This window comes from Mollisia scopiformis, assembly GCF_001500285.1.
Source record: "Mollisia scopiformis unplaced genomic scaffold LY89scaffold_33, whole genome shotgun sequence".
NCBI classification, from domain to species: Eukaryota; Fungi; Ascomycota; class Leotiomycetes; order Helotiales; family Mollisiaceae; genus Mollisia; species Mollisia scopiformis.
Window position 1 is genome coordinate 156,559 of NW_017263613.1, and position 21,909 is coordinate 178,467.

Below are 21,909 nucleotides of genomic sequence, written 5' to 3' on the forward strand. Positions count from 1 at the left end.
AAGCCACGTGAGAACAAAGTGACTACATCATCGTTACTTTCGCCGCTTCGCTGTGAGGCTTCCGAGTTCAGTCGAATCCTAACCAACCCTTAATAGACTCAAGTTCAATATTTCTTGCCTGAGATGGCTGTCAGCCAGGCTTCAAAACAATCAACAAAGATCAACCTACCTCAACAACAGTCTCCTTGTCGCTCGGATCGGGAGCAAAAAGATCCTCCCTGTGTGCCATTCCGGTCGTATACAGAATCCGCGAAACATTTCTATCTGCAGTCAAGACCGGAGCATTGATGCCCGGCTGGGTTGGCGAGAAGCCACTCGTCGGGTCATACTGTCCCAATGACCAGATGATTCTGGTCGAGTTACGGAGATCGGCAGGAGTATATCGATACTTGGTGCGAAGCTCTTCTGCTAAGGGCGTAGACAGATTGTAGACTGTATCGCAGGCTTCAATTCCAAATTGACCGCTATCTGTAGCTGGGAAGATGGTACCATTGGGCATGTCTCCGGCGCCAAATAGGGGGAAGTATTTGCCTGTGATCACGAGTTAGAGGGAATGATCTTGGAAGGTATTCGATGCAACTCACACGTCAGGTAAGTAAATATGGGCGACTGGATCAATGGAACAGCCGCGAGTGCAAAACTTGGATTTGCCCAATCGATGCATGGTAAATCGAGACCTGGAGGAGGACCATACCACATGGAGAGCGTTTCGTTAAGGATCTGAATAGGATCATTCTGTGTGAGTGCGAAGTCAATTACTTTCTCAAGTGGTGCTGCTATTGAACTTCTCCCTGGTCGAGAAATGGGGTAATTAAATTCCGCAGAATCTGAATAGATGTTGGATATAATAGCATTAATCAACGAAAGATCGTAGAGGGAGGTTGGCTGTGTACACAGGCTCAATTCTTCCCTTAGTCCATCAGTGTTGTTGGTTGCGAATCGGTCCGCGAGAGCAGCGAATGCGTTCTTGATATTTTGCGAAGCTTTATAAGATTTGTCTTGATAAACGTTGTTCAACCAGATTCCCCAATTAAAGCGATCAGTGTCTGTCGTCTTGTTGGATAGAGCTTCAATTGGGGGCGCAGATGCAATCGCGCCATAGAATGCTTCGGGGTGGTTTTGTCGGAAGACAGTGGCGAGAAAGCCACCATATGAACCACTCGCAACTATTGCTTTGCTATCTTCGGCTCCTGAAATATTCTTCTTGAGATATTCGACGAAATATGCACCGTCGGCCATAACATTGTCGAGAGTCAGATAGTCGAATTTGGGAAGCTGGGCTGGATCTGTAGGATCTGTGACGCCGAATGGTGCGCTTTCGCCAAAGTATCGGTGCTCCAAGATGACAGCAATACCATTGAGCTCTTTTACCCAGCTCGAATACACTGTCGAATTCTTGTCTACAAGTTAACTTCAATGTTCGATAATAGTTCAGTGTTTGGCTACTTACGACACAGTCCAGTTCTGTACTTTCCTCTCCTTGGAAGAAAAAGATGGGTCCGCCAGGCTTGAAGAATTCAGTGATTATGTTGTAGCGCTGTTTGAAAGTGCCATTGTATTGACCGAAATGATCAATCTGCTGATCGAAAAAGTCGAAGGTGCAGTCAGACGAGTTACTGCTGCTGCGAGTTGAGATAATGCTACGAGGGTGACTGGCGTGATCACCTAGCAAAGTATCTGGAAGCGTGTAGCAAGCACCGACTTTGAGGAATATGGACAGAACCGTGAGTGAAAGTATGTTGTGCATTATGAAAAACGTTTGGGTGATGAAAATGTGGGAAAGTGAAGACGGGCAATGGACTAGATTGATGCAGACACAAAAGGCAGCTTTGGCTACACTTATATATTCTTGCTCGAGCATGGGATAAACTGGTCCGTCTCCATGACGTTCTTTGTTGCCAAGGTAAACGGTTCCAGTATTGTAAACGCCTTCCTTAGGATTCAAACCAAGTGAAGCTGATTCTCTAGAGCTACCGTGGAGGTAAGCCCGCATGACAAGCCTCAAATGACGGACAATTTCCCACCCACTATTGGGACTGTGATTGGTTCCGAGGCCAATTGAACCTCAACTGCGCCATTATTGATGTGCCATGATGTTCATACGACTCTGCTGTCCCACTTCCGAGATTGGAAACTTGCCCAAAATGGAAATATTGCGAGCACGTGATCTGACAAAGGAATCCGCCACTGGAGCACTGGAGACAGATGACCTGACCGGAGATGACAATAGACAGGCTGGACATTCGCAAAATGTAGGAATTCGAATGTGAACGAACGAGCCTCTAATATGAATGGTTTGATATGGGCCGCGTTTCTTTCTTGAGCGGAGGAAAAGGTCAGGATGAGGCATTGTCCCCTATTGGACTACCTCGGCCGCGAGCAGGCAATGTCGTCCACTGAGATAGTAGATCATCAATGATCTTGCCATCTTTTTCCAGTTCTTCGTCTGATTCGCTCAGCTCTACAGCAGCTGGCAAATAAATGTCTGACTGCTCAGCTTCATCTTCCTCGGGCTCAGCAAACAACACAGAGCCAGCCTCATAAATTGATTCTGAGAGATTCTGAATCGACTTATAACTTGCTGTTCCCGCACTAGCGATGCTTTGGGCGACTCCCCTATATGCTCTCGTCCATGGCCCTGGTCTCTGACGGTTGGCGGCACGGCGGAAAGCTTGAGCGGACATTTGAAGACTGTCCGTGTGATCTTGCAATGAATCCAGACGCTCTCCTCGCTCGCTGACTTTGGCGACATGTTGACGCATGATTGCCACTGTCTCATGCATCTGAGCTTGCATAATATCTGACGTTTTTGGATGCAGTGTAGTTGGAGGAAGTGAAGCAGCACCTCCCTCGTCATATGCTGGTAGTTTCTCCTTCTCATGGTTACTAAGCAGAGGTAAAGAGTCCGATGATGAATAGATAGAGTGCGATGTCCGTCTCTCCTCATATCTATCGTCATAACGTGGTAGTTTCTCCCTCTCGCGGCTACTGGTCCTCACCCGAAGGTCCGAGGGTCGTTCACCAGCTAGGCCGCTTGATTCAACAGGCTTAAGAGTGCCTCGGACAGTATCCTCAGATTCTAAAACACGCTCCCTCATTGTGTACTTAACATGTTGTCCGGCCTCGTCGTTCTCGTCTTCCTCGTCTGAGAAGACCTCGTCACCTCGCTTTCGTCGAGACATGCGCTCTTTCTTCTTCTTTCGCAATTCGGCGGAAGTGAGCTTCTTGGCCTTCTTTGAGGAGACAATTTTGTTGCCCATAGCATCAAAATTCTCCTCCTGGTCAACGATCTCCTCGCTGACAAACCCATTCAAGTGATCAACTTTGACCAGATTTTTCAAACGCATCTGCAGAGTCTTCAATGCTTCAACTTTGACGTCGAGAGATTGTGCGCCATATTGCTTTTGGATCTTGTTGACTCCTAGGTCTTGGATCGCCATCTGAGCTTGCGTCACGATTTCATGTTTCATGCTAGAAACTCCACCACTAGGAACCGAAGATTCGAGAAGACTGTGTAGGAGTTTGAAGCACAGCAGGAGCTCTCCTACGGGATTCGAAGATCTTACTGGAGCCGAGTTGTAATCAGGAGGCTCTTCATTGACATCCCGAGATCCTGTAATGTTTACTGATGCGTTGATCGCGGGAATGACAGGTTCGTGACGGTTCTGTTCTTCAAGCGCATGTTGGAGGGCATAGTACTTGCGCTTCATAGCGCGTTCCGAGCGTGCAAGACTCTCGATCATTTGCCTCTGATACTCCAGCGACGACTGCGCCTGTTTTCTGTTCTGTGTTAGCAGGGCTCGATCATCTCATGCTCGCATTACGTACCGACTTGACACATCTCGAGCGTAACTTAGAACTTGTAGCATCAACGTCAAAGAAGCCTTCAATCTATCAAGATTGCTTCTCAGCAACTCCATTTTTGATTGTTTGAATGGCCACTTCAAACGCTCAAATGTCATCGTTCCTCGATTCACTTTTTTCTGTTTCTCTGACTCTCCCTTCTCTAGCTTTCCCATATTCGACAAGCTCTTGTTCAACGCTTCATCCAAATCTCCAAAGATCTTCAGACATTCATCAACTGTCTGCTTGGTGGCCAGGATTGCATTCTCGGACACCACGTGCGCGTCATCGGACTCGATAATCTGACATAGTTCTTTGAGTACTGTGGATGTGAGAGAAACGTCATTTGAAATTGACTTGATCGATCTGTCTGCTGTGTAGACAGTTTCGCTGAAGCTGTACAACTTGATGCTAAGTTTGAAACCATAGTCTGCCAACTGGGCGACGGAAGCTATGACACCAAGGGCTGCAATAGCTTCAGCCATTTTCCTGAAGCGTCATATCCTGATACGAGTTGAAGGATCTGAGAGGTACTGTGACGCATGCACTTTAGTGACGATGCTGTGAAGAGAGTTAAGATTGAAGCATTGGTGGAATATTCCGGCTGGAGTCAGCCGACGGACTTTGAGCGTCGTCGCACGTGTTAGGAAACTTGAAGCTCTCATTCTTTGGTGAAAATCAGCGATGAAAATCCTTACCATTCTCCAACATTGAAACAAAAAATAGAATACGGAATTTAAGTATATCAAGATGGCATTTTGAAGTTTAAGGTCAGGTGATACCCCTAAAATAGATTCTTATGTCAGAATTGACCGTTGCCAAGACTTCTTCGCCTCACTCTTAAAATTTATATTGTTCGTGCAGCCTCTACGGTAAACCTCTCACACGAATCAATCGGAATAGGGGAGGGAGTGGTATTTGGTTGAATATGGGGCGCCTCAAATGGGTGGACGGCTTGCGCGGAATCGCAGCTGCTATTGTAGCCTTTGACCACTTCTTCATGAGCGATGTTTGGCACCCCTTTATCTCTTTTTGGACCGAACCGCCCGAGGGAAACCGTCATCTGGTTCAACTGCCGCCTCTCCGAATTCTCTTTGCTGCCCATGGGATGGTAACCTTATTTATGGTCATCTCTGGGTATGCCATCTCTATCAGCCTCCTGAAAGCAAGGAGTAGCCCCCAATTCTTGGAACGTATGTCGTCCGCCATCGTGCGCCGGGTTTTTCGCATCTATCTTCCGGTTCTGGTGACAGCCAGTCTCGCCCAGTTTCTCTACTTTTTCAACCTTTTTCACTGGAAATTTGATGAGGAGTTTCTCGGTCGCCTTCCCCAACCCTGGACCGCACCGTGGGCTCACGTCAAGGTTGTAATGAGCTTCATGGCCGACTCTATCAACATCATCGCTTTCGTGTATCGCGGCTGCCTAAATGGTCAGCTGTGGACCATGCCAATGGAATTCCGAGGGTCAAATGTCGTCTACCTTCTCATCATCGGCCTCTCATCGTGGCGGCAGAAGCCGAGATTCTACATTCTCCCAATTACCGCAACTTTCTTCCTTTGGTATGGCAACTGGGATGTTTTTGGCTTCATCTGGGGGCTTTGGCTAGCCGAGAGGGCAGCTACTTCTTCGGTCTCAAGTTCAGATCTCAATACTGAAATGGAGATGGGAGAGTATGAAGACAGGCCTCACTCACTTCTCACCTCGTCCCCAAGTCTCAGCTTATGGCGAGAGAAGGACTGGTACAGCGGCCTGGAAATGGGGAAGTACCTCACTCTCTCGCACATAGGGCCCGCATTCACATTCGTCATGGGCTACTACCTTCTTTGCCTTGGACTGGACGGTCATTTGCCGCCAGGATACCAATTTCTCTCCGTCTTCCAGCCAGCACACTGGGCGAACGATTGGGATATATCACACATGTGCTGGAAATCTATCGGATCAGCCATGCTCGTCTACGCAATCGGGGAATTGCCGTGTCTGCAACAACCACTCAACACTCGTCCAGCCCAGTATCTGGGTAAGATCTCGTTCGCGTTATATCTACTCCATGAGACTATTTACCAGTTGTGGAGGGATCCATTACGTGATTTTGTTTATTTGATGGTGAGCGGGAAGGAGTATGGGAATAGTGGGGAGGCATTGAATGATCCGTTCTCGTTTCATGTCGCTTGGTGGACGACAGGTGTTGTACTGGGACCAGTAGTTGTGTATACTGCGCATTATTATACAATATTTGTGGACAACAGGTGCGTGGCGTTGGCTAAGACGGTGGATAGATGGCTGAGTTCTTGACTATACATAATACGATGCATGTTGAATCACACCTTCACCCGCTGAATTGCGTGCCTGTTAAACTAGAATTGTGTACTTTCTACTGCCTATTGTGACGTTCTGAGGATAGCTCTGTGTAAATAAGTAGAAGATAAATCTGAAGTTAATTGCAGGAACAAGCTTTGGTCAACATTCCAAGAGTTCTCATCGTATCGTGAAAGGAAGATGGCAATGTGCATCTGTCCAGAACTTTAATCTTGCTACAGAGAAACAGCTCCTTTTACCTGGAAATTCTGCTCAAAGAACGAGAAACATTACAATGGAATAAAATCGGAATATAAAATAATATTATTTCAAAGTTTGTGGGATAGTGAAAGCGGGCGCAGTCCCGGCGAGAACTAAGACTTGAGGGATGAAGTGGTGTTACACGTGAAGAAGGAATGAATTCTCTTTATCTTGGAGAATCTACTTTTACTTTTTATATTATCCCACAAGCTCTACAACAATATTATCTTATATGTCAACTCTTAGTGTAAACACTGATCACACTTTAAAGTTGCAAGGTGTAGGCTAGCGGCCGCCTGAGGGGTCCAACCCGAAAATAAAAAAACACGCGTGTTTGTTTACTTAAATTCTTCCTCCAACATCACTGCACCAAACCGACCGCAACTTGGATACATTGCGCATAATCGCTTTGCTAATTCATCACACTGCCTACCCAATTCGATGATCTACCTACCGAACTACAATTAAGCATCTTCGAGCTTGCCGCCGCGGATATCCAACCTCGCATCGTCGAAGTCTTCTGGAAAAATGGAAAGCTATGCTCCAAGACTCCGCCTCCACCGTTGCTCCATGTCTGCCATATCTCTCGACAGGTGTTGCTGAAGATATACAAGCCTTGGCTTCCGCGGTTCAAGGGAACAAAGGCGCATCAGCCATATGAGAAGCTGGTCAAACGAAAAGAGTTGGACAGCGAGCATGTTTATATCAGCTTGGAGCACGATATACTGGTTCTTCCTGGTCGATGCGAACTTGGATTGATCCCACGACTACATTTGCGCCGCTTGACCTTCGACTTGTCCGGCCGGGTGAAGACTCAAGGGGTGAAAGCATTTCTCACGAAGTTCAAGAGCCTTCGAAAGGTTGCGTTCTTCGACAGCAAAAACGACCCGACCAGGTTAAGCTACAAAATTAACGTGATCAGAGAATGCATGGATCGATTCGCCGCAGAGCAGCGACAGATCGACCCTAATCACGTCGCGCCTGAGTTGGTTAGTGCAAGTTATCTGGATCTATATGACCCCGCTTGGCTACAGCTCACAGCATTCGAGTCTTGGGAGTGGATGCGATACAAATACTCTGATGGATTTGCTCTTCCTACCGTACTTCCCGACCTACGACTTGTACGACCTCAACCGAGAATTGCAGCTTGCAACGGATACACTGTGGTAAAGGCACGGTTGACAATCTCGAAGAAGCGGGATCGAGACAGTGATCTGGTGGAGGAGAATACCGGCAAAAGATACCGGCTCGGAACAGCAACCACGACAAAACCTGGAAGAGCGCGACCGCACAAAGAGGCCGTTGATATATCTGGCAACAGCACAGGTAGAGCAAATACACAAACCCCAAAGAAAGTCAAAAAGCACATCGAATTGCTCGATCTTTCTCCGCACGCTCAAGCCGCCGAACCTCGGGGTCAACCAGACGCACTCTCAAGCCCTATTGCAAAGTTCAACAATCCTTTTGATGATTGGGATGATGCGCCCTTGAGTCCCATTGCAAAATTCAAGAATCCTCTCGACGATTGGGACGACATGCCATGGTCCCTTTGAGGAGACATCGGCGAGTCTAAAACCTACAAGCCGATGGTCCTTCCCGATTTGTCAAGCGAAGATTTAACCTTAGTTCTGGATGCGGAAAGTGCGCCTGACTTGACTAGGGAAAATATCTCGGCACCACAAGTATTTCTCCCAGCACCCGACAAAAGCGCGTCAAACATCACCGCCTTGGAAGACACTCACGATATCATCATGCATCGAGAATCTTCGGACAAAATAAAAGCCATGGACTACGACGACCAATCATCTGGCAGCTTGCAGGACCTTGACGATGATGATCTTCAGTTGCAGCTTCAGCTCCAGCCTGAAAGCGAGCAACTCGATGACAAGGGTATGGTTATCGATGCCAACACGCATCAACATCCACGCTTGGGAAAGACACTCTCTGATAGCTTCACCTCTCAACAGGAGTCATCACTAGATGACAACGACGATGACGATGACGAGGAGAAGGATGAAGTGGAAGAGGAAGATCGCTACGTGCCCAAACAAGTCATGGCGGAGAGAAACTCAGCCGAAGGTGTTGAATACCTAATCCGATGGCAATGCTATCCAGATCAAGACGACTGGACATGGGAACCGGAGCAAAATCTGTTGGAAGATGTTCCTGATCTCATCAATGCTTGGAAGAAGAAGGAGCATGGCTTCGAGGATGTCGGCGAGACTACTGCTTGGAACGATGTACCGGAGAAGATTCTTGGAAAGAGGAGATTCAAAGGCAAGCCGCATTATCTAATACAATGGATGGGATATCCTCGACAAGAAGATCGCACGTGGGAGCCTTGTGACAGGTTCAAGGATGATGTTCCATCACTTGTTGATGCGTTCGAGGCGAAGAGGAAGAAGAAGAAATAAAGTGATGAGTGATGGAACCAAGAGATGAACGGATGAGAGGCTGTGGGAATGTTTTGGAGTTTTGTTCCCGCCAAGATACCCACGAATAAATGCACAACTTGCGATGATTATCTCTGTGTTTATTTGAATTGCTCATTGCCCATCTGTACCCTTAGTTTGTCATCAATTACTCAGCACTATGAGCTTGGTTTCGTAGCTTGGTTTTGCAACTTGTCTGACAAAATGACACAATCTTTCGAAGCCGTTCGCAATGTTAATTGGGGCCCAGTGAATGTACAGGTATGCACCGCGCCACACATGCGCTCCACTTCAAATGATCTTTGGATGTCAAGTTGGGCCCGTTGTCAAATATGAATGTGATGGATCTTTATATTACAGCAAGTGTACTACCACCGTCTCTAGCTCACGATCTATTTCTCCCCCAAGAATCCTGAAAAAATTCAATGGTCATGGCTATCCAACTTCAATCCGCTCGCTTAATCTTCGTGTCCAAGTGAAAGCTTTCTACTGTCCACTTGAATTATGTTTTGCCTAGAACATTGGACATCATTCACGAATTATTTCTTTGTTGTATGCTGTATAATGCTAGTAAGTTGACCGTTTTCTGCTCACGGACTGATCATTTCGGCTCAGCTGAGTGGCTAGACCAAACTGAGCGAGCACTCCTGAGCAATATTTACTACGCCCTCATGTGTTGTATCTTCTTTCTTTAATCATTTGTGCAGCTTCCTCGAGACCAATCTCTTTGAAACGCCCAAAAGTGCTAATCGACAAGTCCGACATTCAGAAGCGTAGCATGCTCGCGAAGCGTTGCGCCGGCGCCGTGGGTGACATGAACAAGAAGAGATGGGCGAAGAGACAAGCCAAGCGTAGTCTCGAGGCTCGAAAAGCTGAGAATGCTACCGGCATCATCTTACTTTGGGCACGTGCAGGTGCCCAACGTCTGTGTCAAATTCTATGATTGAACTTCAGTTGGTCACAAATGAGTTGATTTGAAAAGAGTGAAGGGAGAGCTTAAGGCTTCTCAAACATCGCATCTAGCAAGCGAACCCAGATACTGATATCAGGAAATCATATCCATGTAGAAGCGCCAGCAACAGCACAGCAGGCTGGACTGGAACGGTGTTTATGCATCCCGAACCCAGATCGTGGCCCTGATACCCCAAAGGCCGCCTAGCTATATACGTATAAATCAGTACTGATCTTGGTAGACATGTCCGCTCATCTTCAACTTACCAGCAATTACCAGAACCGCAGGGATCGCCGCAGCATATTCCACATGCCTGGCAGATGCACCGCTCACCATCGCTGCACTGTAGACATGTTAACTGACATGTCTCATGTCAATGAAGTCATAAGATAGAACTTACCGAAAATGTGCCCTCAGGACAACAAGTCGCCCCGTCGCCGCCAGGGCAGCCGCGTGGAATCAACTCCATCTTACTCCATTCCCACTGGTCCTCAGCAGAGGGGCTGGTCAACGCTATTGGGAGACGTTTCATGTGTGGTTCTATGGCCGCGATGGCTCCTAAACCGAAGATCAGGAAAGTAAGACGCATTGTGATGTGTAGCAAGTATTGTTTAGAAGATTATTTGAATGGAAATAATGCAAGAAATATGAGAAGAATAGTATTGAGAGCTGCGACTTTATAGACCTCACGCTGAGTGTATGCTAAGAAAGTAATATTGTCCTTGAAACATATATTATGTGAGATACATGCTTATTCTACGTGATTGTGCAGTAGTTAATTTCCATGCCGATCTGTTTGCTTGATCTAGCTAAGCATAGCGAACATGACGGCGATTAAATCACTCAGCGAACACGCCAAACAGGCATGATAATAAGGTTTGAAGGTTCTGGAGAGGCGTAGAGAGTAAGCATTGACATAGAACTGGTAAGGGTACGATGGAGGTATGCAAAGGGTTCTCTGATTTAGTGATAGATTATGACGATCAGGAATCCTGCGGCACCCTTGGTACGTTTCAGTGGCAGGTATAGAGATTCAAGTGAGGAGTAGCACGTGTTCCTGAATGAGAATTCACCCTCTTACAAGCACAAGTAACGAGACGAGGAGAGACGGCGACTTATTAAAGTTCTGACTTACTAGATAAATAGAGGTTCCAGGCGAAAATGTCCGTAATGGTCCAGTCTAAGGAAGCTAGGAAATGTCAGCACCGTAATGCGAGGCGAATAAGGAGGCGACATAGTGCGAGCTTCGCACTGCTATCCGAGTCTAGCCAACAGCACATCAGCGGCACCAATTGGGAACGACTTCGAGTGCTGCTGGCTGCTACATTGTGTGTGCTCAGATAATTCGCATTTTTTTTTCATTGTGGGTCTTCTCGAAGACTCCTAATCTGGGAGTCTCATAAGCACGGAATTTTAAGCCAATTGCTTTTGGTGCTTCCTGTGTGAGTTCCCCAAGACCACAACTAGAACTCAGAACTCAGCTGGATCAATTCAATGTTTATCTAAGTTACGGCAGAAGGCTAACATAATGAGAATGCTTTATACAAGAATATGACAGATAGCGTCCTAAGACATTTGATGTAAATGGAAAAGAAGTTTGGAAAAGTAAATGAGACTAAGAGTGAAAATACCGTTGTTGTTGTCAATAATTAAACTACCATTGTCAAATTCTTGACCACTATCATCTTTCAGAAATCAAATAGAACTCACAATCAAGAGCAGCCCGCCAAAGCAAAACATTTTACACGGATGTGCCCACCACCTCGTGATATGTTTGCTCCCAACTTTCGGAACATCCTCGACCGGGAGAAGATGCCACTGTATTGCCCTTGGCCGAACGACCAGCAAGTTGATAAACAAGAATGTCCTGGCTTGGAAGAACGCTTTATACCTAAATATCGCTTGATCCTTGGACAGACGTCTTAGTGCGAAAAGCAGTCAGCGCTGGAAAGTGAATCTTCAAGTGGATACCACAGTCATCCAAACGATTCACCTGTTCACCCGCCATTCCCAAGTTTCATGTAGACTATATAAACGTCTCTCTTCTCCCTGGAAGAGTTCGAATCTGAAGGGCTGTGTTGTGTGTAATCAAGTTGTTGTGCGTGGTAAGAGGCAATTTTGGAGAAAGGAGGCGCGCATATTGAAATTTTGGTCAGTTGTTTGGGATAAGAAAAGCTGCTTAACAATTATAGGTTGCTTGGCAGCAACGATGTAAGCATTCAAAGAATTAAAACGACTCTCCAACTAAAGCAGCGCACACTAGTTTCCAAGAGAACGTTCGTCCGGCATTTATGATCTTACTCTGTATCTCTGCGAAGTACTTTTGACTTTGCCAAGTTCCAAGAATGCAATAAAGGATTATTTATACCCCGCATCACCTTCCCTTCAAATTCACCTTCAGATTTCGCAACTAATTCACTATTTACTGTCAAAATCCACCAGAAATCTCTACTCCACTGTGACTATATAAATACCTCACCCCAAACTTTATCTCTAATTCCGTCACAAGGACTCTGTATCCTTCCTGGAGTCGAAGCTGAGCCGGGCAAGCTTCTTAAATGGGAAACATTTGATTCCCAATCTCAGTCCTGACAAATTTACAACCGGGTGCAGTAGTCTATTGACAACAGCAAAGTAATTGACAATGCTATACTCACTTATGACCTATGGAAAGAGTATTGATTTGAAGCACTTGTCTATAGTTCAAGAAAGCATTTGAACAGTATCCCTTAGCCTTCCTAGCCACAGTATTATTCTTCTCGTCCCCGTCCCAAATGTTCGTCGCACTTGATTCTTCTCTTGCAGCATGTTTGAGATTTGGAGCGGCCGCTCTGTCCGTCTGCTTATACTTCTTGGTTGCTGAGTGAGGCTAGGCAATCTTGTCTCACATCCTTCTGGGCTTTATTCACTTGTAAGTTGTATTCACATTTACTCATTCACGGCTTCGTGTACTGAGTGAAGGCATGCAGTTCTGTTCCACATCTCTTTAAGCTTTATTTGATTGTAAATTATATGGATAGTCACTTCTCTGCGACTCCGAGCACTATGTAGCTTCTGCATGGTATATAAACTTATATTTTCCCATTTTCACATCATATTTGCAAGCGCGAACCAAAAGGCCATAAACGAAGGACGAGAAACTTTGAATATCTTCGAGGTGCAATCTCTTTTGTTTCTAGTTACCAAAGTATTAAGCTAAGAGAATTCTGTGAATAACAATTTCCTCTCTGTTAAATAAAGTATTATCTTCTATTATTTTTCGCGTAAAGAAAGTATGTTATAGGCAGAAGAAAGTTAACCATAAAATAATAATTGGCAAAAGAAAATCCCTGAGTAAACGGCATCAACGAGAAGGTAATAAGGTTGACCTTATCAAAGACTCTCTAGAGCACGGCATTAATCCTCCCAGACCTAATCTTACTTTCTCGGTACGGTGTCTTTGTAACCGGAAGGTAAAAAGCGGCCGCTCTACCCGCCTTTATATACATCTTGATTACAGGGTAAGAAAAAAGTTCTTCTGTTTCACTGGAACGGCCGCTCTTTCCGGTTCATTCACTTGTAAATCACATTGGCAAGCCTTTCACTCCTTGAATGTTGAGCCTGATATGTTTCCTACTAAGTTAAAATATTCTTGTCTCTGCCTTCACATTGTGTACACAAACCTTAGTTAGCACTCTTGACCGACATTAGGCCAAAGAGAAGCTCTAGAGTCAAGACAAACTATACAACTTCGAGGTTTAAGATCTTTTTGCAAAGCTTGGTGAGCTGTGCAAATAGCATTGACTTGAGACTAGAAAAAATTGACAACAAGCTAATAATTGACAACAAAATACTCACCACCTCCCACATATCTGAGCAAAACACCACATAAAGTTGTCGTTGAACTCAAAAGCGTACTTGCGCATCATCGGCCCATGGCCTTCTACCTCGTTCTCATAGATGTCACCGTCAACGCTGTAAGTTTACGGGTTTATATTTGGAGCGGCCACTCTGCCGCTTTTGTACTTCTTGGTTGTGGACTCAGGAAGAGGTCTTTATTTTTCACAGATCTTTGATGTTCATTCACTATCTCGTCGACTTTTCGTGTAAACAGTATTCAAGAGTGAATGTATACTACACAACGAAAGCTCTAACACAGCGGACTTCTGAACAAAGTACCTGAACCACTTCCCACTACGTGAGACATCAAGTGATGGGAAATCTTAAAAATGTTCCAGACGAGCAGAATGTACGTCATTATTGCTGATATCAACGAAGGTAATTTTCATCTCCCATTTCCGTACATCATTGAGAGAGCTAGCTATGGAAAGTCTGTCGGTCTCTCGTTGTCCGTCCAAGGAAGATCTAGGTATAACTTTGGAGTATAAAATATCAACAATCAAGCTTTAGTTGACAACAATAAAGTAATTGATAGTAACAGGACTTTGAGACGTCAATCGTCCTTTACATAGAACTGAATGTTGCAGTCTTTTTGAAATAAATGGCACTCATAACTGGCTCAGCTCACGCCCACCTCTCCTCCGTCCCAAACCTTCTCCACTTGATCTGCGATGCGGCGGCATGTTTGAGGTTTGAGATTTGGAGCGGCCGCCCCATCCGCCTTCTTGAAATTCTTGGTCGTGAGGTACATTTGTGTTTCCTGCTTCTTTGACTTGCAGATTGTATTCACTATGCTATTATTCCCTACTACCCAGCCTCTCTAGAAAATTTAATTTAGAATCGCGGCCACAATTCAGGCAATCTCAGGCATAGTGTATTTTTTGTGGATTATATAAACCCCGCTCCTATCGCCTCTAAACCACATCCAAAAGACAATCCAGCAACAAGCACAGAAAGATTCCGGGTCCACCATGTTTCGCTGAACATTGAAGGTACCTGGTTACAACAGACTTCCAGAGAAACGTGTTTACTCTCCCTCTTAGCATCCAGGCTAGATCTATATATTCAGAATTAAAAAGTTGATAATTAAGATAAACTTGGCAATAATACATTAATTGACAACTACAACTCAGAAATGTTTGTCAAAAAGAAAAATAAGTGCATACTAAGTAAACTATGTTACGTAGCGGTACTCGTGAGCAAAGTCTTTGATTTGCCTAGCTAATTGTGTTCCAAGGGGAAATTCCTAGATTGAACTTCCCAAAGCAATTTTTTCAATAGTCCATGGATAGTTAGTGGATGAATGAGTAGTTATGTAGTACAGCAGGGTGGGAAAAATAAACGGAGGAGAGGAGGAAGTGAACGCGGTTAAGATTGAGTTTTGAAACTGGCTCTAATCGAGAAGTGAATCTGATCAACTCATCTATCTTTTACCTTGAGAAAATCGAATAATAGTGGATCCCAACCTCAAAACACAATCTTTAGCACCGTATACTTCTCATAGAATATATAAACCTACTATCCCTTCTCTCTTTCTAACTTTACATACCATAGCCAGACACCTCCGGTCCACCACGCCGCCTTCAGGCTCGGAGACACGTCCACCTCTTTTCGCTGACCGGTGAATTTACTAGTTTATGATAGACCATAAACAACACGTTGTCCTATACAAAATTGAGCTTCAACTAGAGAAGCTTAACAACAGAAATCACATTAACAGTGAACGATTTCTGAACAACAATTCCTCGCGAAATGAAAACTTAGCAAAGTAGAACAGCTAGTTCGATATCGGAATCTCGGCATAAGAATTTTCCATTTCCGTCTTTAGACCCGAGCTGTTGCTGCTTTAGCCTGAGCTATGGGTGAGCAAGCTTAAGCCGAGGGTGAGCATTCCTGAGTATTCATCCATTAAAGAATCGTTTTCGTTTGAGTAGGGGCTTGTTTTGGCTCCCTTGAGTCCCGGTTATACTATCCTCGTCTTGTTTGTAGGGATCCTTCTCTTGGCTCCGGCTAGGATTCCACTAAAACCATTTTTGGATTTACGTTTGCTCATATGCACGTGATACTTGTAAGTTAAGGGGCTTGGCCTTATTTTTCCATGATGTCTTTTCAATGTCTACGGGCAATATTATATAATGTGGATTTTGGTAGCACTCAATTTACTTCCCTTTGCTTTCGATCTCTTAGTCCTATACTTTACCTGAGTGTTTCTTTTTCTTTATTATTATTTTGCTAGTAAAAAGTAAGGGCTAAAGGTACTTTTACGGTGGGCTTGCTTTACGCAGCTCAGGGAGGGATAGTCCTATCGGCTGGATTAACAAAATGGGAGATGATCGGTGGCAGGTTTACTACAGGTGACATTGCAAGGGCCCCGAATTGGAGGGGGCTTCTTAAAAAGTCTTACTATATACTAGGTAATTGTATAGAAATCTGGAATAGGGCAGGCGGACACGCCCTTTCCAATTGGCTGATCAGCCAAAAACGTGGCTAAAAGTCACGTTACGCTACAATAGAGCTTCATTTTATCTCAGGATCCCACTCTCGAAGGAGCGTCTGACTATGTGAGATAAGTTTCATCGATACTTTTTCTTAAGGTCACGTGCTAAGAACCCACTTGCCTAAATTTGAGTAGTTTTGTCGTGTCCCCATACCAAGGTTTCGGGGTAAAAAGGATAGTCCCCTCTGAAGTTTTGAGCTTTCATTTTAAATATCATCACGTTTATTTATCTTTCACATGATCCCTCCTTCACCGCTAGGAATTTAGCGAGACTGCAGGTTAGGCAACCACCTCCAACTCGATTCCACCCCTTCGAACTGCTATCCCAAATATGCTATCGAAACTATGGAGATTAAAGCGTAGCAGTCCAAAGAAGCTAGATCTACTTCCCAAAAGAGCACCTCTTCAAGAACAGTCGATGCCCGATCATGGGTTGCTCAAAACACCGACCCCAGCCAATGAAGAAGTTCTCTCAACATCCGAACTCTTAACCCTCATATTCTCCTACCTCCCACCATCCACCCTTATTCTGTCCGTAAAAAGAGTCTGTAGAACATGGTATGGCGTCATCTCCAACCCATCCTTCGATCTCCAAGTCTCCCTCTTTCTTCGGCCTGATTCCTCTCTCTTCACAACTCCCACGACGAACGACCTCCTCAAATCAGCATTTCCTTTCTGGTTGCTACACAAAAGCCAGTTGCCAAGACCAGGCATGTGCAGCTGCAGTCCGAACAAATGTGGTACATGGAGCACTGCAACATCCACGACCATCCTCCCTTGGAAGCGAAATCCTTCAGCCTGGCAACGAAACACTCATTTTTGGAGGGAAATGCTAGTTACCCAGCCACCGCACCGGCAGCTCGAATTTTGGAAGATTACCGGTTTCAAAAGCGATGAGCCTCGACGAAGAAACAGAACACATTTCGTTGTGGATTGTCCAGGGGGGGTGACGATTGGGATATTGTATGACATTGTAGAGGGATGGATTCGAGAGGCAAAAGACAAAACATATATCTCTGAGTACAGGGAGAAGACGATGCAGCATGAGAATGCATGGGAAGACTTCGATGCCAGATATAGGGGACAATGGGATCGGAAGGAATTTTATTTATGTGATAACTGGGAGGAGAGGTCACACTTGATATTTTTGCACTTGGATCTTGATCGCTATTCCTTGACTCAAGTTTGATTATCTATGGCAGCCATTAGGCTATGATTAACAATGAGAAGTCATGAGAGGCTCCTTCAGCTGATTTTAGCATATAAATTTGTTCTGGCTGACACGAGTTGTGAAAGCGCAGCGGGAATAGATTTGGGTTCCCTGGCTGAGAAAGGGGGCCTTTCAAGGCCCCGATAAAAATTGATAATGTCTGGTGAGATGGGTGAGTAGAACTAAGTAGACATAAGCCGAAGTTGAGCTAGGCCTGAGCCGCTTGAGCAAAGGCGGCGCATGGTCATGTGGGTTAGTGAGTTGTGAAGTGTCGAGATTCCAGTCAAGGAACACATCAGCCCAGCGCGAGAAAGAAATCGTCAGCCTGGTCTGTAGTTCGCTGGTCGACATGATCCAAGGGAACCTCCCCTCCCCCATGTCGATCATTCCTGCCACGTTTCATCATTTCCAGTTCATGAATAGGAGATAGCTGGGTGTTTATATACTCGAGCCGGTCAAGGTGAGAGACATGAGAAAAGAGGAGGGGAAAGTGAATCCAACCTGCGACCGCAAAACCCAAGAACCTCAGTCCGACCAAAAATCTACGAAGTAAACTGCATCTAATCGGGAATCGAGAATCGAGACCGAAAAAGGTGAATCTGCTCAAGAACCCCTTCACAAAAAAAGCCCCCTCCCCCAGAAAGTGAATCTATCCCTCAGCCCCTCTTTCGAAAACACATCCATCCTCTTCTTTTTAAGTATATAAACCCCTCCCCTCCCTCCCTCTATATAGACCACATCCACATATTAATCTCCTGACCACCGACCACAAGTCTTCCGCCGATACAAGGAAGGCGTCGAAGATGGTTCCCGGCGACGTGGAATATACCGGGTTGTCAGGATGTCTTTTTCTGGGCAGGATTTTATGTGAGAAAAAATTGTGTGGGAATAGATGGGGGTTGAGTTGGCAATGGGATTTTAGTTGACAATGAGATGGATATTGGGAGCGGGAAGAGAAGATATACTGGTGTATATTTTCCCATTGCTTGCCAGTCAACAGCAATAGCTTTGACACAAAATCAACGGGAAGAGACGGGCTCTTCAATTGGAAGAATGACTGGCTCCATCCATGGGATGATTGGTAAAGGCTTTTACAGCTGCCGCTGTTCTGGGAGGAGCAAGGAGGTGTTCAAAGGGTCTGTATTTATAGTTCGAAGGCTAAGAAACAGGGGCATGAGTGAATAAAAATCACTCGATTCGATATCCAACCCAAACTGATAGTGAGCACAAGTAGAAGAACAAAGAACTCAAAAACTTCGTATTCAATCATCATTCATTCCCAACCCTAAAGAAGAAAGCGAGAATCTATAGTCATTACATCCCCTCCTCCCTCCTTCCCCCATCCAAATTCCCTCCCACTCCATCCTCCCAGCACAACGCAAAAAGAGCATTCCATCCATCCTAAGGGCCTGGTACCCAACTCACAAACGAAAAAGATCCCTCTCCCGCTAAGTATCTCGAGAAGAAAAAAAACGTAGGTAGGTAAATAAGAAAAAGAAGCACGCCTCGCGCTATGCAAACATCATCTTGTATTGTAAGGCTCATTTCATTTCATGTCATTTCATTCGTGAAAATCGATCGTTGTTCATTTCGTAGATGCCATGCTTCGCTGAATCGTTCAAATGTGTGCAAGTTTACCAGCCGCCACGTCGGGGTGGACGGCCGTCGTAGATGACTTCGCGCTCGATGATGCGCTCATCGGTGTAGTCGTCCCGTTCGCGTTCTCGGCGCTTCTCTTTGCGTTCCCATCTTTCCATGCGTTCGCGTTCGTATTCGATTTCTCGGAGTCGTTGTTTTCGTTCGCGGCGGATGGATTCCGAGACTTGGACTAGTTCGAGAACGTCCTCCTGGAATATGTTAGTAGTTGCAATTGATGGCAGAGGGCTAACTTACGTATCGAAGATATTGCAGAACGTAGAAAAAGAACTCCGTCTCCTCGTAATCATATCCAAGCTCCTCGATAGCTTCCCGTGCAACCAAATCCTTGGTAATCTCAGTCCAAAGATCACCCATTCTCTGCTTTGGTGGAGCTCGAGGAAATCCAACTCGACGATCACTTGTTTCCTCGATTCTCTCGTATTCCCGCTCGTAAACAGGTCCACGTTCTTGTCTTGGCCCTCTGGAGATGTCGATTTCTAGGCTCGTAGAAGATTCCCGTGGTCTCGTATTTTCTCGGATCTCCACCTTCTCCTCAACTCGCTCCCTCTCTCGTTCACGTTCCGGGTTGAACTTGCTTCTGCGGACACCGTTGTACTTCTGCCATGTGATTTCTTGGCTTGCACCACCAACACCTTCCATCTGCACACGCTCCGTTCCAGGCGGCACATCAACAATAGCCCAGTCTTTGGTAGCTCCATTGTATGCCTCTCCTATGTACGCACGTTCATTGACCTTTCGCTCGTAGTATGCAGCTTCCTCTTCGTCTCTGCCGATACCACGACTCACTTCTCGAATTACCTCTCGATTTGTTTCACCACGACCAGATTCTCGAATATCAATGTGCACACTTTCCTTCTCTCTTCGCTCGGGTCGTGCACTCAAGCTGCGTCGTCGGTTGATATCTAGCCGGGTGTCTCGTACTCGCAATTTGTCTCGCTCTTGCTCGTATATGATGGAATCATCGTAGAATGTATCGCCGCGTCTCAGTTGAGGCTTAGGAGTCGGTCCACGCGATTCTTTCCGAGTGATATCAACTTCAGTATTGTTTCGCGAGGTATAGATATCGATATCGGTCTCTTTTGTTCGAGGCTCGCTGCGACGAGGTGGTGGGGGCGGGGTTGGTACACGAGCACGTTCAAAGCCTATCAAAGATTAGCGGGATGTAGCTGAAAGAAGAGGGGTTACACATACCATGATCGATGTGTCTGTGATGGGTGATGATTTCCTGATGGATGGGAGGAGCGCGGATAGCTGGCGGAGGAGGTGGTGATGGAGATGGAGATGGTTCTGGTGAAGGTTGTCTGATCTCTCGCTCAATGTTGCGGATACGCACTCGCTCGACTTGTGGTGGTGAGGGTGTGCGTTCTCTCTCCCTCTCCCTCTCGACGATCCTCTCTCGAATGCGTACTGGAGACGGAGATCGCTCGCGGATCCTCTCTCGGGTCTCGATAACTCGTGCACGAAGTCTCTCTGGAGGTGGTGGAGAGGGTTCTCGTCTCTCACGCTCGACGACTCTGGTTCGGATTCTCTCTTCTTCTTGACGGGGAGGAGATCGTTCGATAATTCTCTCGCGAATCCTCACTGGCGATGGAGATCGTGGTCGTCGTTCAGGTCGGTTTATTATCTCGGTATCTCGCTCCCGTATTACCAACGGTCCAGCTTCCCCTCTGCCGAAATCCTCACGGAGGAAGTCTGGTCGAGATCCTCGCTCTGATCGTCTGGTGAAGACATCTGTTTCCTCGTAATCTCGCTCTCGAACTCGAACTGGAGGTGCTCGCACTTCTTCTCGAGAATAATAATCGCGCTCCTCGTAGACATCACCTCGTCGAGACATTGCTCCTGCTGGTGTGTGTAGACCTTCTATGCAGCGCTTATCGTAATCAAGAGGACAAATTGAGTCACTGAACGTATGCTGCGATCAAGAACGAGTACTGAAAGGACTTTTCGAGTCGAGGCTGCTCGATGTATATTCTGTGTTGTGATCGAGGTGGGATGACGACGATCTCACAGCGGTCCTTGTCTCGTCCTGTCCTGTCCTGTCCTGTCTGCTGCTTGTGCTTTGTCTTTGCTCTCTCTCTCTCTCGAATGGAGGGGCTGGTGTGGTTGGGCGTGCTTGGGTGGAGGTGGAGCTGCGAAATGTGATGGTTCTGCTGAATGGTGCGCTGTCACAGGTCAGAGCCAGGGATGCTCGGGGGACGCTCGGGGGACGCTCAGTGGTTCCAGTGTGAAACCCACTCCAGCCACCAGAACCCGGCAGCTTCAGTGGTCCGCTAAAAGAACTCACGTCTGCACGACGGCTGCAGGCATGCCAACTTCAGCGTAGTACTACTCGGTCAAAGTGGACTCTGATGTCAGGCTGCAGCCACGCACGAGGGGTGAAGAAAAAGGAAAGCTGAATGGAACTGGGAAATCTGGGATGCGTGTTAAGAGAGTTGAGGCTATAATAATGCACGAAAACAGGAGGGTTCACGATGCGGCGGCCAGTTTGGGAGGTTGACAGCGGGTGTTCCTGGTTTTGGGTCGAAGTGGTGAAAGATGGATGGGCTGGTTTTGGAGCGACCTTCGGGGGAGCCAAGACGGGGCACAGAGACGACTTACCATTTTACTGGGCTGGGCGGGGCAGCGATTACGAAGCAATCACGTGTTGGCCTAGCCCGAGAGAGCTGAGCCTCATTGAGGAGGCACAATGTCTTCTTCTGTTCTCTACCAACGTAAATATGAGCTCAACGGGACAATAATCTGTAAACGCCCTCTGAAAGTCTGCAGAACACAGCAACCATTACGAGTTAGGCTTCGTCTAGCCCCAAGGACATCCTAAACATCCAGCCAGCGATCGTCTCACCGAGCACAGATCTACTACTCGGGTACTCCCGTTTCCCG

General features: G+C 46.2%; 7 protein-coding genes across 7 annotated transcripts; 3 read left to right on the forward strand and 4 right to left on the reverse strand.

Annotated features, from left to right (window-relative positions):
- Positions 1–8: 8 nt before the first annotated feature.
- On the reverse strand, positions 9–2,164 carry LY89DRAFT_337845 (uncharacterized protein). Its single transcript, XM_018206836.1, has 4 exons — positions 1,451–2,164; positions 585–1,395; positions 170–531; positions 9–118 (listed from the first exon to the last, which is right to left on the reverse strand). Exons 1-4 carry the CDS (start codon positions 1,991–1,993, stop codon positions 68–70), a joined length of 1,767 nt encoding a protein of 588 aa, XP_018062554.1. The 5' UTR covers positions 1,994–2,164; the 3' UTR covers positions 9–67.
- Positions 2,165–2,336: 172 nt separating this feature from the next.
- Positions 2,337–4,328, reverse strand: LY89DRAFT_677091 (uncharacterized protein; the record flags this gene model as incomplete). The annotated part of the gene is made up of 2 exons (XM_018213655.1): positions 2,337–3,780; positions 3,829–4,328. The coding sequence occupies 2 exons, from the start codon at positions 4,326–4,328 to the stop codon at positions 2,337–2,339; spliced, it is 1,944 nt and encodes a 647-aa protein (XP_018062555.1).
- Positions 4,329–4,771: 443 nt separating this feature from the next.
- LY89DRAFT_764994 (uncharacterized protein) lies at positions 4,772–8,092 on the forward strand (the record flags this gene model as incomplete). The annotated part of the gene is made up of 2 exons (XM_018221652.1): positions 4,772–6,090; positions 6,870–8,092. 2 exons carry the CDS (start codon positions 4,772–4,774, stop codon positions 7,951–7,953), a joined length of 2,403 nt encoding a protein of 800 aa, XP_018062556.1. The 3' UTR covers positions 7,954–8,092.
- Positions 8,093–8,151: 59 nt separating this feature from the next.
- On the forward strand, positions 8,152–8,814 carry LY89DRAFT_677093 (uncharacterized protein; the record flags this gene model as incomplete). Its single annotated transcript, XM_018213656.1, has 1 exon — positions 8,152–8,814. The coding sequence occupies one exon, from the start codon at positions 8,152–8,154 to the stop codon at positions 8,812–8,814; it is 663 nt and encodes a 220-aa protein (XP_018062557.1).
- Positions 8,815–9,851: 1,037 nt separating this feature from the next.
- LY89DRAFT_764996 (uncharacterized protein) lies at positions 9,852–10,378 on the reverse strand (the record flags this gene model as incomplete). Its single annotated transcript, XM_018221653.1, has 3 exons — positions 10,185–10,378; positions 10,051–10,127; positions 9,852–9,987 (listed from the first exon to the last, which is right to left on the reverse strand). The coding sequence occupies exons 1-3, from the start codon at positions 10,371–10,373 to the stop codon at positions 9,852–9,854; spliced, it is 402 nt and encodes a 133-aa protein (XP_018062558.1). The 5' UTR covers positions 10,374–10,378.
- Positions 10,379–16,360: 5,982 nt separating this feature from the next.
- LY89DRAFT_337887 (uncharacterized protein) lies at positions 16,361–17,426 on the forward strand. The gene has a single exon (XM_018206837.1). It carries the CDS (start codon positions 16,492–16,494, stop codon positions 17,347–17,349), a length of 858 nt encoding a protein of 285 aa, XP_018062559.1. The 5' UTR covers positions 16,361–16,491; the 3' UTR covers positions 17,350–17,426.
- Positions 17,427–18,707: 1,281 nt separating this feature from the next.
- On the reverse strand, positions 18,708–21,161 carry LY89DRAFT_337904 (uncharacterized protein). The gene is made up of 3 exons (XM_018206838.1): positions 20,221–21,161; positions 19,264–20,171; positions 18,708–19,217 (listed from the first exon to the last, which is right to left on the reverse strand). Exons 1-3 carry the CDS (start codon positions 20,861–20,863, stop codon positions 19,005–19,007), a joined length of 1,764 nt encoding a protein of 587 aa, XP_018062560.1. The 5' UTR covers positions 20,864–21,161; the 3' UTR covers positions 18,708–19,004.
- Positions 21,162–21,909: the final 748 nt, after the last annotated feature.

Coding starts and splice junctions, on each gene's coding strand:
- LY89DRAFT_337845 (XM_018206836.1), bottom strand. CDS start 1,993: ATGCGGGCTTACCTCCACGGTAGCTCTAGAGAATCAGCTTCACTTGGT. Junction 532..584: donor CATATTTACTTACCTGACGT/GTGAGTTGCATC, acceptor TCGTGATCACAG/GCAAATACTTCCCCCTATTT. Junction 119..169: donor ACAAGGAGACTGTTGTTGAG/GTAGGTTGATCT, acceptor CAGCCATCTCAG/GCAAGAAATATTGAACTTGA.
- LY89DRAFT_337887 (XM_018206837.1), top strand. CDS start 16,492: ATGCTATCGAAACTATGGAGATTAAAGCGTAGCAGTCCAAAGAAGCTA.
- LY89DRAFT_337904 (XM_018206838.1), bottom strand. CDS start 20,863: ATGTCTCGACGAGGTGATGTCTACGAGGAGCGCGATTATTATTCTCGA. Junction 20,172..20,220: donor TCACAGACACATCGATCATG/GTATGTGTAACC, acceptor AATCTTTGATAG/GCTTTGAACGTGCTCGTGTA. Junction 19,218..19,263: donor TTCTGCAATATCTTCGATAC/GTAAGTTAGCCC, acceptor AACATATTCCAG/GAGGACGTTCTCGAACTAGT.